The sequence below is a fragment of the Onthophagus taurus genome, chromosome 6 (assembly GCF_036711975.1).
Source record: "Onthophagus taurus isolate NC chromosome 6, IU_Otau_3.0, whole genome shotgun sequence".
Taxonomy (NCBI): domain Eukaryota; kingdom Metazoa; phylum Arthropoda; class Insecta; order Coleoptera; family Scarabaeidae; genus Onthophagus; species Onthophagus taurus.
Genome location: NC_091971.1, coordinates 19,327,282 through 19,341,055, shown reverse-complemented (window position 1 = coordinate 19,341,055; position 13,774 = coordinate 19,327,282). Strand labels below are relative to the sequence as shown.

The following is a 13,774-nucleotide window of genomic DNA, read 5'->3' as shown; positions in this document are numbered from 1 at the left end:
AAAAATGTACTCGAAATTTGAAAATATACAGTTTTATAAAAGATAGTCTGTATTTTCCCATTTTAACGGTTTTTAGTATTTGTTAAGACAAAATCTTTTTTATCTCAAGAACGGTTAATGATACATCTTTTAACAAAGAGTACCTTTTTTATTTAAAACACTTCAAAGAATTCAAAAATGTACTCAAAATTATAATTGATTCAATGGTTTAGATGTTATGCAGTGTCAAATTACGATATCTTCAATTTTTGTATTTTTACTACAAAATCGTTGATATCACAAAAGCAGTTCGTGCTACAACTTTTGATGAACAGTGCTTTTTTACGTAAAATTCACCGAGGAATTTAAAAATGTACTCGAAATTCGAAAATATAAGGTTTTATACAAGATATAAGCTCCAGAATGAAAATATTCCCGTTTGAACGATTTTTACTATTAATTAACACAAAATTTTTGTTATCTCAAGAACGGTTAATAATACAGCTTTTTACAAAGAGAACTCTTTTTTATTTAAAACAATTCAAAAAATTCAAAAATGTACTCAATATTAAAATTGAACCCGTGGTTTAGATGTTATGAAGTGTAGAATTATGATATCTTCAATTTTTGTATTTTTACTACAAAATCGTTGATATCACAAAAACGGTTTGTGCTACAACTTTTGATGAACAGTGCTTTTTTACGCAAAATTCAACGAGGAATTCAAAAATGTACTCGAAATTCGAAAATATACAGTTTTATAAAAGATATAGGCTTCGGAATGAAAATATTCCCATTAGAACGACTTTTACTATTTGTTAACATAAAATCTTTATAATCTCAAGAACGGCTAATGATACAGCTTTTAACAAAGGGTACCTTTTTTAATTAAAACACTTCAAAGAATACAAAAATGTACTCAAAATTAATATTGAGTCCGTGGTTTAGATGTTATGGAGTGTAGAGTTACGATATCTCCAATTTTTGTATTTTTACTACAAAATCGTTGATATCACAAAAACGGTTTGTGCTACAACTTTTGATGAACAGTGCTTTTTTACGCAAAATTCAACGAGGAATTCAAAAATGTACTCGAAATTCGAAAATATACAGTTTTATAAAAGATATAGGCTTCGGAATGAAAATATTCCCATTAGAACGACTTTTACTATTTGTTAACATAAAATCTTTATTATCTCAAGAACGGCTAATGATACAGCTTTTAACAAAGGGTACCTTTTTTAATTAAAACACTTCAAAGAATACAAAAATGTACTCAAAATTAATATTGAGTCCGTGGTTTAGATGTTATGGAGTGTACAAATACGATGTCTTAAATTTTTGTATTTTTACTACAAAATCGTTGATATCATAAAAACGGTTTGTGATACAACTTTTAATTAAAAATGTTTTTTTACGTCAAATAATCTAAAGAATTCAAAAATGTACTCGAAATTCGAAAATATTCAGTTTTATAAAAGATATAGGCTTCAGAATGAAAATATCCCTTATTTTAACGTTTTTGCGAAATCTTTTTTATCTGGAGAATCCAAAAATGTGCTCAGCAGAAGTCATGTTCTACTAAAAGAATAAAGAATGTAGCAGTCCTTTTATATTTTAGTCCTTGGGGTTAATAAAGATTACAATTTCTTCATTAAATACTTTATTTAAATATATTCTCTCATAAGTTTGAGGATGGAGTATAAGTTAATAACTGAATAAATATAATGCTTATTAATAAATGTTAATAACAGCACGTGTAGACTAGAAATTACAATTTACCTGAAATACTGTAATACAATTTTAAATAATAAGAATAATAATAGGTATATTTATTTTTTTTACAATAATAATAAAGGTAAAAGTTAAAATTACTTTCGTTTTCTAAAATAGCATATTTGTGCGTTACTAAACCTTAAAGGGATTACGTGGATTCAATCCCGTAATTTTCGAGTCCTCTAAAACAAAAAAATTTACCATAAAAAATGAACAATAACCAACATTGAGGATAAAAACATTACTCTTCATCGGATTTTTCAAAATAATCATAATCCATCTCTTTAACCATTAAAATTTCGGGATCTTGTATGCCATGGACGTTTGCTAAATCTAAAAATTTCAATAAATAAACCAAAAATACTCAAAAAATAAAAGTTACCTTCTAAAGGTGGTACAACAGCTGTACTAAGATACTCTGTATTTAAATAAGGAGGGAGTTCATTATCGTCTTCATCAACTTCTGGTTCTAATTGATGCGAATCTACCATTTGTAACCATTGGGCATTGTGATTACGGAATTTTTCAATCCGTATACGATCAGCCCATGTTGCGTTACATTCCGCAATCGCATTCAAACACGTGTTACACACGCGACGTATCGCTTTATTATTGTCTTGAAGTAAATCTATTAAATACGCTGGAGCTTCTATAAATTAATAAAAATTATTTATTAATGTTAACATAATATTTAAAATTTTAATTTCACCTGTTTTATTTATAATATAATCAACCGTATCTCCATGTGATAACATAATCATAAATATATAAACGATTTGTAAAACAATTTCGTCATCTTCTTGATGAGTTTTCAATAAATCGATAAGAATCAAAGGCAATTCAGCTTTGCAAAGCAACAAGGAACATCCCTCGTCGTGTACCGCCGTTCCTAATAAAATAATAACCTGTAAAATCATATCCGGTTCCATCGCATTGGACGTTAAAATATTTTTAACCCAATCGACCATATCAAAATGTTTAAAAATTTCCGCCCAATCCAAATCGGGAAGGTGTAAATTCGAGAGTACCCCCAACGATTCTAAAATGAATTCGTCTTTTTTCGATTCGACCGCTGCTTTTGCGAGATCCCCGACGAATTCGATAAAACTCGACCGGATTTGGTCGTGTTCCGAAATATTATGGATCATCTTCATTAAAAGTGAATCTTGGTAAGCGAAAGCACGGGTCATTAAGGAGTGTAAACGGCTACTATCAGCCATTTGTTGGGCGTTACTTGGGTTTGTAGCTAAATTTATTAAAAGAGCGACTATTATTTGATCTGCGTCATCTCCGGCACTTAATAGAAGCATATCAGTAATCTAAAAAATCGAGATTCTTAGAATTAGGTTAAAAAGTTTGCAACGATTTTTTAGATGTTCATCATAAAATATTACTATTTAAATGAAACAAAGTCAAATAAATGTTACGATCGTTTCGTTTTAATAAAACATCGTCAGGGAAGGTGTCAAAGAATGAAAATGAAACTCAGGCGAAAATCTAACAACTAAAACTACAGTCGGTACGATATTTGCTGAGTCAAGATTCACAGAAATGAAAAAAATAATGCTTTGAAAGCAACAGTTGTTTACTGCTTGATATTTGCAAGCAGTGGCGTACTTTTAAATTTTCCATTCTGGGAATATTTTTTGCACGTTTTGATGAATATCTCAGAAAATAATCAACTGATCTGTAGCAACGTTGATCTTTTTTGAAAAAAATGTTTATTATGCTCTAAGTCAAGTTTTTATTTCGTTTAAAATAATTTGTGATCCATAAAAGTATCTACTGCTGACAGCAATATCCAATCTGACCTAAAGGTGTTTTGGGCTTTTATTAAGTCTAAGAAGCGTGTGACTGTCATTACTTCTACGTCATGAAGTAGAACTGTTGTTGGGGTTTGCTCATTGTACACTGATTTCTTCCATTTTCTAGCAGAAAGTAGATTGTGTGGAAGCAGATACCCTTCCTTTGGATAAGATGCAATTTGACAAGATTAAGGTTGAGGAGGCTTTGATGCGTATCACGGTTACTGACAGTATTGGTACTGATGATATTCCATCAATTTTAATCAAAGAATGTTCATTCTCTGCCGCTTCGTTTAACTATTTTATTTAATGCCTCATTGATAATTGGTGTCTTTTCTTCATTGTAGAGAGAAGCGAGCTTGTATTCTTCCCATTTTTAAATCTGAGGATCGTGGTGTTATATCCAATTACCGCAGCATGTTTATTTTACCAAGGTTTTGGAAAGTGTTTGAGAGAGTAGTTCAAACACGTCTATTCTTTACTCTTAACTACTATACCTACTATACCAGAATAATGACGAATCCGGTATTGGTATTAAACGCACGTCTAGGTATCTTAATTTTACTTAATTACCAATTAATTTTCTTGATTTACGATGTGTAACACTTAAACAAAAAAGAATAGCCTTAAAAGTATAAAAACCCGCTAAAAACTAGTTTCGACGAGGAGCGGCTATAAAAAGGAAGCCAAAGAAGTAAATAAGTCAGTCGTAATTTAATATTTACCCCTTTTTGATAATTTTGATAAAACGTTTACGAAATAATAGTAAATTATAGTTTGTTAGAGTTATGAAAAAGATTAGGAACGATTGAGGAGAATTTCGGAACAATTAGAAGAGGAGGAAAATGAAAATAGTGTTCAAAATGATCAAGATGATGCTAGGAAGGCAAATAATGTTGAGGAGCGCGAAGAAGATTCCGAGTCGGAGCAAGAACTTCAATCAGAATTGCACAACAACACTTCTTATATTTGTCCGACTGTTAACAAAAAAGTAAAATTGATGGAACCTTTCTTTATCCCAAAAGACAGCCTAAAAAAATGGAACAAGCATAAATATTTTGGATATTTGGCCATGCTTTTTTACCAATGAGATTATAAATCTTCTTGTTGAATGTACTAACTTATCCATAAATCAACATCAGTAGTCTAGTGGATATAGAACAGCAACTACTACCGAAAGAATTGAAATAAAAGGGGTCATTGGTCGGACTCCTTTTATCAATTAAACGTAGAAGATTTATGGAAAACTAACGGCACATCTATAGAAATGTTTAGGCTATGATGTTGTTAGAAAGATTTCGATTTTTCTTAAAACATTTGAGGTTTGATAATAAAAATACTCGATCTGGAAGGATAATAATTGATTAAATTAGCAGCCATACGAGATTTGTCCGAATTGTTTATTTCTAACTGCAAAAAAATGATTCGCCATCAGAGTACCTACACTACTGTCGACGAAATGGTCCCGAGTTTTCATGAAAAATGTAATTTTCGGCAGTATATTCCTAGTAAACCTGAGAGATACGGCATCAAAACATTTGCTTTAGTTGAGCGGAAAAGCAGTTGTTGAGCACCATAAAAAAGAACAAGTGAGAACTACCACGTAAGTTTATAATTGGTGTAAGACCAGCAGGTATAAGTATGTTTGGATTTGCAGAAAATTGTACATTAGTGTCGTACATTCCAAAAAAAAAGGAAAATATGCTCTGCTCGTATCCACTATGCATGACGATGATAGCGTAGAGGAAATTATAAAAAAAAAACCTGAAATAATTATGTTGTACAATAAAACGAAGGGTGGTGTTGACACAATTATGTTCCAACTATAACTGTGCCAGAAACACAAGAAGGTGGTCTATGATAATTTTTTATCGTGTATTGAACATAGCTGCCATAAACGCTTTTTCTGTGTACAGTTCAAAAAATCCTGGTTCAAATATGCTTCGAAGAGTTTTTCTCGAAGAGTTCTTTAAGGTACGTTTTCTTCCATGGTCGCCGACGACTGCGACTGAGTAGCGACGACTGATTCGCTGACGAATTTTTTATAAGGTACGGTTTCCTCCATGGTCGTCAGTCGTCGACGTTTAGTTCGCAAGTATACAGTGTACAGGGCGATTCTCAACCTATACGCATAAACTTGGGGATTTATTCCTCATGACACATAATGAGTGATGGGTAAAGAAAATTGTAGCAAAAGTTTTTTTAGTTTCCTAGATATCCATGAAATTTACTTTCAAATCAAGAATACTTATAAGATTTTATAATGACATTAAAGCAAGTGTTCCAAGTTGGGCTCACTGAATCCACGATGTCCCACTAGCGCGACCTGAATCAGAGTGTTATCGGATTGCCTCGGCAACAGTTTGTATCTGATTTCGCAATCTTTGCTCAGTATTAAGTTCCTCAGTATTCACTTCCTCGGATGCAATGTTAAATGCCTGTGTTAACCACTGTATGCCACCCTCAGTATCAGCCAAGAGGACGGCATGATCTCCATAGCACAATCTTGATTTTGTAATCATTCATAGTGTAACCACAGTTTACATTACATACTTTGTAATGTTTACCCTGTTCTAACTCTTTTATCCTTACTTTGTCGAACGTTTTAGTTAGAACAACGAAACAGAGAAAGGCTGTCTGATAAAATTTGTGTAGGCAACTCTTGCAATCAGAAAGACGTGAGCAAACGACACACTCAAATGTGTATAAACATTTTTTTGCAGAAGATGAAATAAGTATGGTGGTATCTGTTCTAAACAGATGAGATAGTTTGGTCTTGCTGTGTAAGATGATTTCTGGAAGCAAAGACTGTACGCTTTGGAGATGATATGATAGCGCGGTCTAAACCAGGGTATTGGCGGATTATTTCGGCAGCAGTTTGTATCTAATTTTGCAATCCTTGCTCAGTAAACCCAAATTGAACCCAAAAATAAAAATCAAGAGGATTGAGGTCGGGCGATTGAGATGGCCAGACACCTTACCTAGATGTCGCCGCATATACAGGGTGGTTCAGTTTTTAATCGGGAAACTTTACTAGGACGTAGTACCTGCCAAAATAAACAAGTTTTTTATATAAACATAGGGTCGCAACTCTTCTGTTTTCGAGCTATGAGCTGTCAAAGTTGAGCCAAAAATTTACATTTTATCTTTTATTTCGGGTATGAGTAAACCATAGAATTTGAAATTTGGTATGTATGTACTACTGGTTAATATCTTATTTTCAACCATACCTTAAACTTCCCTAGCGCCCTCTAAGGAGATGAAATTCACAGCTCCTTTGATTTTTTTATAACAACTTCTTAACGCCATGGAATATTAACAAAGAAAAATATGGGTTGTAAAGCTTATTCATTACTAGTACTTTTTTCTCTCTTTAGATTTTTCCTTAAAAATAATAGTTTTAACGTAAAAAAATAAAATATGCTACATTGTACTGTAAAGCGTTGCTATTATTAAAAAAAAATTTTCTTTATAGGTGGCTATGGAAGTTGTGCACTTACTAGGATCTAGTACTAACTAAATAACACCAATTAATTGTGATTTTCATAAGAAAAACCATAAATAAGATTAATGTCTGTCTGAACAAATTGCGTTGTTTTAAACAATATTAAAAAATTGATACTCTGGCTTAATAACCGTCAAAAATTATTAATAACCAGCAATAATTATGAGGATTCACTGTAAATGAAACTTACAAGTTCTCAGAGCAAACTTTTAGAATAATTTTGGCTAAACATGGCGGCACATAGCAGTGCATGGCACGATATTTTATTTTTTTACACGGAAACTATTAACTTTAAGGAAAATACTAAAGAGACAAAAAAGTAAAACTAAAGAGTGAGCTTTACAACCCATATTTTTTTATGTTCATATTCCATAGCGTTAAAAAGTTGTTATAAAAAAAACAAGGGGGTAGTGAATTTCATCCCCTAAGAGGGCGCTGGGGAAGTTTAAGGTATGGTTGAAAATAAGTTCTTAACCAGTAGTACATACGTACAAAGTTTCAAATTCTACGGTTTACTTGCAGCCGAAATACAAAACAAAATGTAAATTTTTTTCTCAAGTTTGATCGCTCATAGCTCGAAAACAAAAGAATTGCGACCCTATGTTTATATAAAAAATTTGTGTTATTTTGGCAAGTACTACATCCTAGTAAAGTTTCCCGATTAAAAACTGAACCACCCTGTATATGATATTTAGGAAAAAAAAAACGTTTACTACAATCTTTTTCATCTATTAGCCATTATTAGTCATGAGGAATAAATCCCTAAGTTTATGCGTATAGGTTGAGAATCACTCTGTATATTGTGTATTTTCCCAGACTCGAGACAACACTTATAAAGATGAACGTACGCCAAAGAAATTTGATTTTAATGTTGTTAAATTATCAAGAAGAAGGGGAAAATTTACTTCTTTCTTTAGTTTTGGAAAGTGAAGGAAAAAAATATCATCCATATTTCAGCGGAGAAAATTGGAAGGATTTCAATCAATATTAGTAAACCAGTATTTAAAAGACAATGAAACAAGATTTAAAGAGTTTTTTCGAATCGCACGCCATCAATTTCATTATATATTGGAACTCATCCAAGATGATCTTGTAACAAAACCGTACAACCGTATGAAGGATCCAATTGACAAATATGTCATTAAATCTTACCCAAAAAAGCAAGTTTTAGATCACAAAAAGAAAGCAGTTTTTAATTACAGAATGTCTCGGACTAGAAGAGTAACAGAAAACGCTTTTGGTATACTTTGCCATGTATTTCCAATTTTTTTTTTCTCCTAATAATGTAAAATCTAGCACTTGATCTAATTATTCTTGCTTGCTGTTGTATACATAATATGGTGCGTAACGAATGCACACTTAACAATCCGAGACAAATGAATTTAGAGGAAAACCTTTTTCCACTTCCTCCTGAAAATATGATTCCTATTAAAGAAACAGGCGGATTTGCTTGCGCCGAAGGTTTTCAAGTACGTAGCAGATTTGCAGATTATTTTGCAAACGAAGGTGCCATAATCTGGCAAGAAAACAAAGTTTAACAATAGCCTATTTTCTTGTACTATTCGTTAATTTACTAACAAAAAAATAAATTAAAGTTCTTAAAAACATACCACTTTTATTTCAATCTTCCGCAATTCTTTTCCAAACAGATTCTTTTTCCATCTGAAATTTATATCTTTCGTTTTTCGGATCATAAATCTCCGGATAATTCGAAATTAAAAGAATAAGTTGTTCATCATCGGTACTAGAAAAATCTTCCATACTTTTAACGTATTGATGAACTGAGTTAAAAATACCTACTGTTTTATAAAGTCTACCTAAATTCGCAGCGAACAATTCGCTTGTATGCTCCTGAAGCAGATAGGCTACTAGTCGCCAGGCGAAAAGCGCCTAATTCGTCGTGAGGAAAACATACAGATTTAAAAAACGTTGCATATATACTTGCGAAATAGTCGCCGCTACTTACAATTAGTCGCAGTCGTCAACGACCGGCGACCATGGAGGAAAACGTACCTTTACGTAAATTCCGTAAATTGTACCTCCGCCAATAACTTGCGGATGTGAATGTTACGAATTCTAAGAATCTGACATAGTGGTCTTCTGGGAAATTTGGCTCAACAAATAAACTACCGGCTGTAGATCTAACATTAGCATTAGAACTAACGTTAGACCTAGAACTAGAACCATTCCGGTTTAGTTGTGCGTCTTTAAAGACGGCTAAATCTGTTAGTTCTGGTTTTAGTTCAATAAAAATAAACAAGATAGCGATATGTAGTGCTAACTAGCGCTGCCTAGCACTGTCACTAGAACGAACATTAGATCTAGAACTAGAAATATTCAGCTTTAGCTGTGCGTCTCTCAAGGCGGCTAAACCCGAATGTTTTTAGTTCTAGATCTAGTGTTAGGTCTAGTTTTAATCGCAATTCAGGGCTAGATAGTGGAACAATAAGCTTAATATGTATATTAAGCGTTAGAACTAACACTAGACCTAGAATCATTTGGCTTTATCTATAAATTCAAAGACACCTGAGTTCATGAGTTTGTGTATTGTTAATAATTTTTTGTAATTCGCTATGGTAATGGAAGCTATAACAGTACTCAAACGGGTGCTGTAATGAGACTCCTTACAGCATCCGATGCTGTAATGAGATTTTAGTAACATTTTATGGAACCAGTTCAAGTTGGTGACATTGGGTCATTAATTTTTTTAGTTGTCAATGTGACAATGTTTGTCTATGGATGTTTAAACACGTTCTTAGCATCAAATACAAGGTCCACAATGATGAGGACATTGAACTCTGAGCAATTTCTCTTATTTTGGAAGGTGTACATGAAACATTTTTGTCAGGTGAATATATTTTGTGTTTTGACAGTTTCTAATTGTCAATTCAAATTTCTATTTTCAAGTGTTACGGTGTTACCAACTGCTACATACCTATTTCCCTACATTGTCAAAATTTATACTATTTTTTTGAAAAAAAAAGGATAAAACCGCGAATTACAAAAAATAGCATAAAAACACGTTTCATAAGACTTAAAACACTCATTCATTAAAAAACTCGTGGCTTCGCCACTCGTTTTTCAATTTAAATTCGTGCACTTCAAGCGTGTCTTATGAAACTTGTTTTTTAATATACTAATTTAATTTTTAATTTGTTGTGATTGTTATACATCATAATGTTGTGTTTCAACATTTTCATTTTTTAATCTTTGACATGTTACCTGAAGACGTTTTCAACTTCGTTTCATTTAAATAACTTAAGAAGTGTCAAAGAAACATAATAACAATAATTCTTACCAATGATATACAGTCTGTGTAGGTAAATTGTACTTTAACATCTTCATCATAACTTAAATGATAAAGAAGTTTTAAAACAATTGTTTGATGTCGATCATCAGCTGTGAAAGAAAAGGATGTTAATTTTAATGATATAAAAATGTAATAAAATCTTACTTAATAAACTGACCAATTTAGGTAACAACCCAATTTTAATCATTTTTGATCTCAAATCCCCATCAAAACTTAAATTAAAAAGCAATTTTAACGATAAATGTACTAAATCAGCGTTATTCGATTGTAAATGTCGCGGTAATTTCTCAATAACGTTCAAATCGGCCATTACGTCCTTATTCGCTTGCATAATTGACAACTTCTTCAAAAACGAAACGACAATAATCAATAATTCCTCATGTTCTCGATCCAAAGCTTTCGCTAATAACCCAACAATATTTTTTCTTGTCATTTTCTCTTCAACATTTTCATCTTCAGCTATATTTAATAATAAATAAAACGCGACTCGAAGTAATTGTTCTTGTTTTCTTATTAATGTTCTATATCGTTTAATTTTTTCTGCTTCTGAGAGTTGTTTTTTATCGATTATGCTTTCAGTGGAATTTGATAAATCCTCATAAACGCTTCCATCCATAACGACCGTTGTTGTTTTTACATTAACTTCAGTAAAATTACCAGATTTTGGTCGAACTGGTTCTGGAATTCGACTGCGGGGTATTTCAGTCATACTTGCACTATTGGGGCAGCTACGTTTTACGTTTGGAGAGTCAATTTGAGGTTTTTGTCCGCCATCTAATTCAGATTTCCAGTCGTCGTAACGACCTAATTCGAAATCTATAATGTCCATACACAAAGAGCCAATCTAAAAATATAAAATTATTTTTTATAACCTAAAAAGGGATTCTTTTTCTTACAAATTGAGGTATTTTTTTATTCATACCTTGTAATGTAATACAACATGATGGAATGTTGAGTAAGTTGAAAAACAAAAAAAAATAAAAATTAAATTTGTGCTTAAGACAATACTCTTTTTCCAATCTTCACGTAAAACTCTAGCTAAAGCACTTAGGAATGTTTCATTTCGCGATAGAGATTCTAAATTTTCAGGGTCTCGAGCCAATATAAGTATTAGATGTGAAGCCCTAACCTTATCTGAGATACCCTCATAAAGTAACTCCACATATTCATTTAAACAATTAATATTTGCGTTTTCATCGATATTAGCCATGTTTTTATTTGCAATGTCAGCATCTTTTGTATTTCCAGAAGATGATCCTTTGCGTTTTTTTAAATAATAGATGGTTTGTTCAACTTCCACAAGCCTTGAAGGGTGTAAAAGGTCGCATTGAGAGAGTACTTCTTTAGCCAAGGCTGTGCAATCTGTTCTTGAATTCAATAAAGGGAGTTCAATAATTTTTTTCATGGCCTAAAAGTTTAAATTAAACAAAAAGGTTTCAAAAAGACGTTAAATTTTAATACCATTTTTTCTCCATACAAAACACTTTCATTGTTTCCTAAAATCTGCACTTCCAAATCATAATTCAATATGAGGGCGTTTAATGTAGGGTGTACATCTAAAGTTCCGGGTTTGCGATCACTAAAAATAGTTAAAAATTAACCAAAAAAGTTAACTTAAGGGGGATATAACAATACGTTCTCATAAACTTTGCGTCTTCAGGATCCATCCTTTGTAACAGTTTAATGCTAATATAAATAATGTAGGCTACCACTAAAATAATACTTAATACCACAGTTAGTACATTGATTATTACCAATAACATGCAACGTTATCTGTACACCACATCGTTTCCTTTTTTTTACTATTTATTTCGAATTCGAGACGTTTTCCAACATTTTGTTGTTTGGTTTGGTCGATTTATTGACATTTGTGATTAAGTGACAGGTCGGTCACCTTTTTTATCGACCGCTATGAATATAATCAATAAACCTGTTATAACCTCATTTTTAATTTAAATCTTAATATTTTTAATAAGAATTAATGTTTTAATCAGAAATGGTAGAATCTACAAGAAATGCTACATATTTGTTCTTTTATAATTCGGAAAATGACGTCACTATCGGACCCATACATCACAACATGTCACACTATACTACTGTTCTGTGATGTCACACTGTAGTGCTCTATATAGAGTCTAGTGCTTAATATACATATTAAGCTTAGTATACAACAATTTAGCGCTGAATAACAATTAAAAATACTTAAAAGAACTAAGACTGGACCTAGAAACGTTCAGGTATAGGAACCCAACCCAAATGTGTCTAAAAATTAGTTCTAGATCTATCTAGTGTTAGTTCTACCTTCAGTTCAATGTAATATATAGCTATCTAACGTGGAAGAACAACTAAAACTGGAGCTAACACTAAAAGTAACAATCAATCTAACAATTTAGCGTTGAACAATAATTAAGAGATACTAAAAACATTAAAATTTAGGTTCAGCCATCTTAAGAGTCACATGGAAAGGAGTTTTATCAACAAATATGTTAATTTAATGAAAATAACAGCAACATAGCATTACAACAAAGAAAAAACCTTCATATTAACATTACTTAATCTATTTAATTAATTTAGAGGAGGGAATAAAAAGACAACTCATTTATCTTTATATAAAATGTATTTTAAGTCAAAACTCTTATAACTTAAGTCTTAAACTTAATCAAACTAGTCGAAAAGACCAAGACCCATGTCATCATCTGACTCTTCGGGTTCCTCTTCCTTCTTCTTTTCTTCAACAGGAGCAGCAGCAGCTGGAGCGGCAGCGGCTGCAGCTGGGGCTGAAGCAGCTGGTCCAGAGCCAACTCCTGAGCCAATGTTAGTGATCATATCTTTAATATTAACACCCTCAAGAGCTTTGGCAAAAAGCCCGGGCCAATATGGCTCAATGTCAACATTGGCGGCTTTAAGGATGGTTTGGATCTTCTCACCCTAAATTCGAATAAAAATAATTATTTTAGTTGATAAATAAGTTTTGAAGGATCTAAGAAATTTGATTAGAATGGATTTATAAAGCAGGATTAAAAAAATATGAAGAGATTTGTAAACGGTTTTGAGGTTAGGTTGTTATTTTACTTACCGTAATTGCTACATCGTCGTCAGCCAAAATTAAAGAGGCGTAAACACAAGCTAATTCGTTGTTGCTGGCCATTTCTTACTTTTATTTATTAACTTGTTTGTGCAAGTCGCCTAAATGGACCTTAGCTCAGTTGAGAACAAGCACACGTGTTGGTGTTTGTGGAGGAAAGAAATAATTTCGTTCGGTGTGAAGTGCGTTCCTTTAAATCTAGTGAAAACAGCATCACCAACTTAACTCTAGTTACTATGTAGATAATTAATAATAAATAAATAATTAAAAATATTTATTATAAATTATTTAGCACAAATTAATGATAAATATTT

At 32.1% G+C, this 13,774-nt stretch overlaps 2 protein-coding genes across 2 annotated transcripts; both read right to left on the bottom strand.

The window, feature by feature from the left end:
- Positions 1-1,625: 1,625 nt before the first annotated feature.
- LOC111415456 (kinesin associated protein 3) lies at positions 1,626-12,279 on the bottom strand. The gene is made up of 9 exons (XM_023047153.2): positions 12,011-12,279; positions 11,837-11,954; positions 11,298-11,783; positions 10,520-11,219; positions 10,364-10,464; positions 2,465-3,074; positions 2,138-2,404; positions 2,001-2,088; positions 1,626-1,937 (listed from the first exon to the last, which is right to left on the bottom strand). Exons 1-9 carry the CDS (start codon positions 12,136-12,138, stop codon positions 1,904-1,906), a joined length of 2,532 nt encoding a protein of 843 aa, XP_022902921.2. The 5' UTR covers positions 12,139-12,279; the 3' UTR covers positions 1,626-1,903.
- A 694-nt stretch (positions 12,280-12,973) lies between these two features.
- On the bottom strand, positions 12,974-13,664 carry LOC111415454 (Ribosomal protein LP1). The gene is made up of 2 exons (XM_023047150.2): positions 13,452-13,664; positions 12,974-13,303 (listed from the first exon to the last, which is right to left on the bottom strand). The coding sequence occupies exons 1-2, from the start codon at positions 13,521-13,523 to the stop codon at positions 13,040-13,042; spliced, it is 336 nt and encodes a 111-aa protein (XP_022902918.1). The 5' UTR covers positions 13,524-13,664; the 3' UTR covers positions 12,974-13,039.
- Positions 13,665-13,774: the final 110 nt, after the last annotated feature.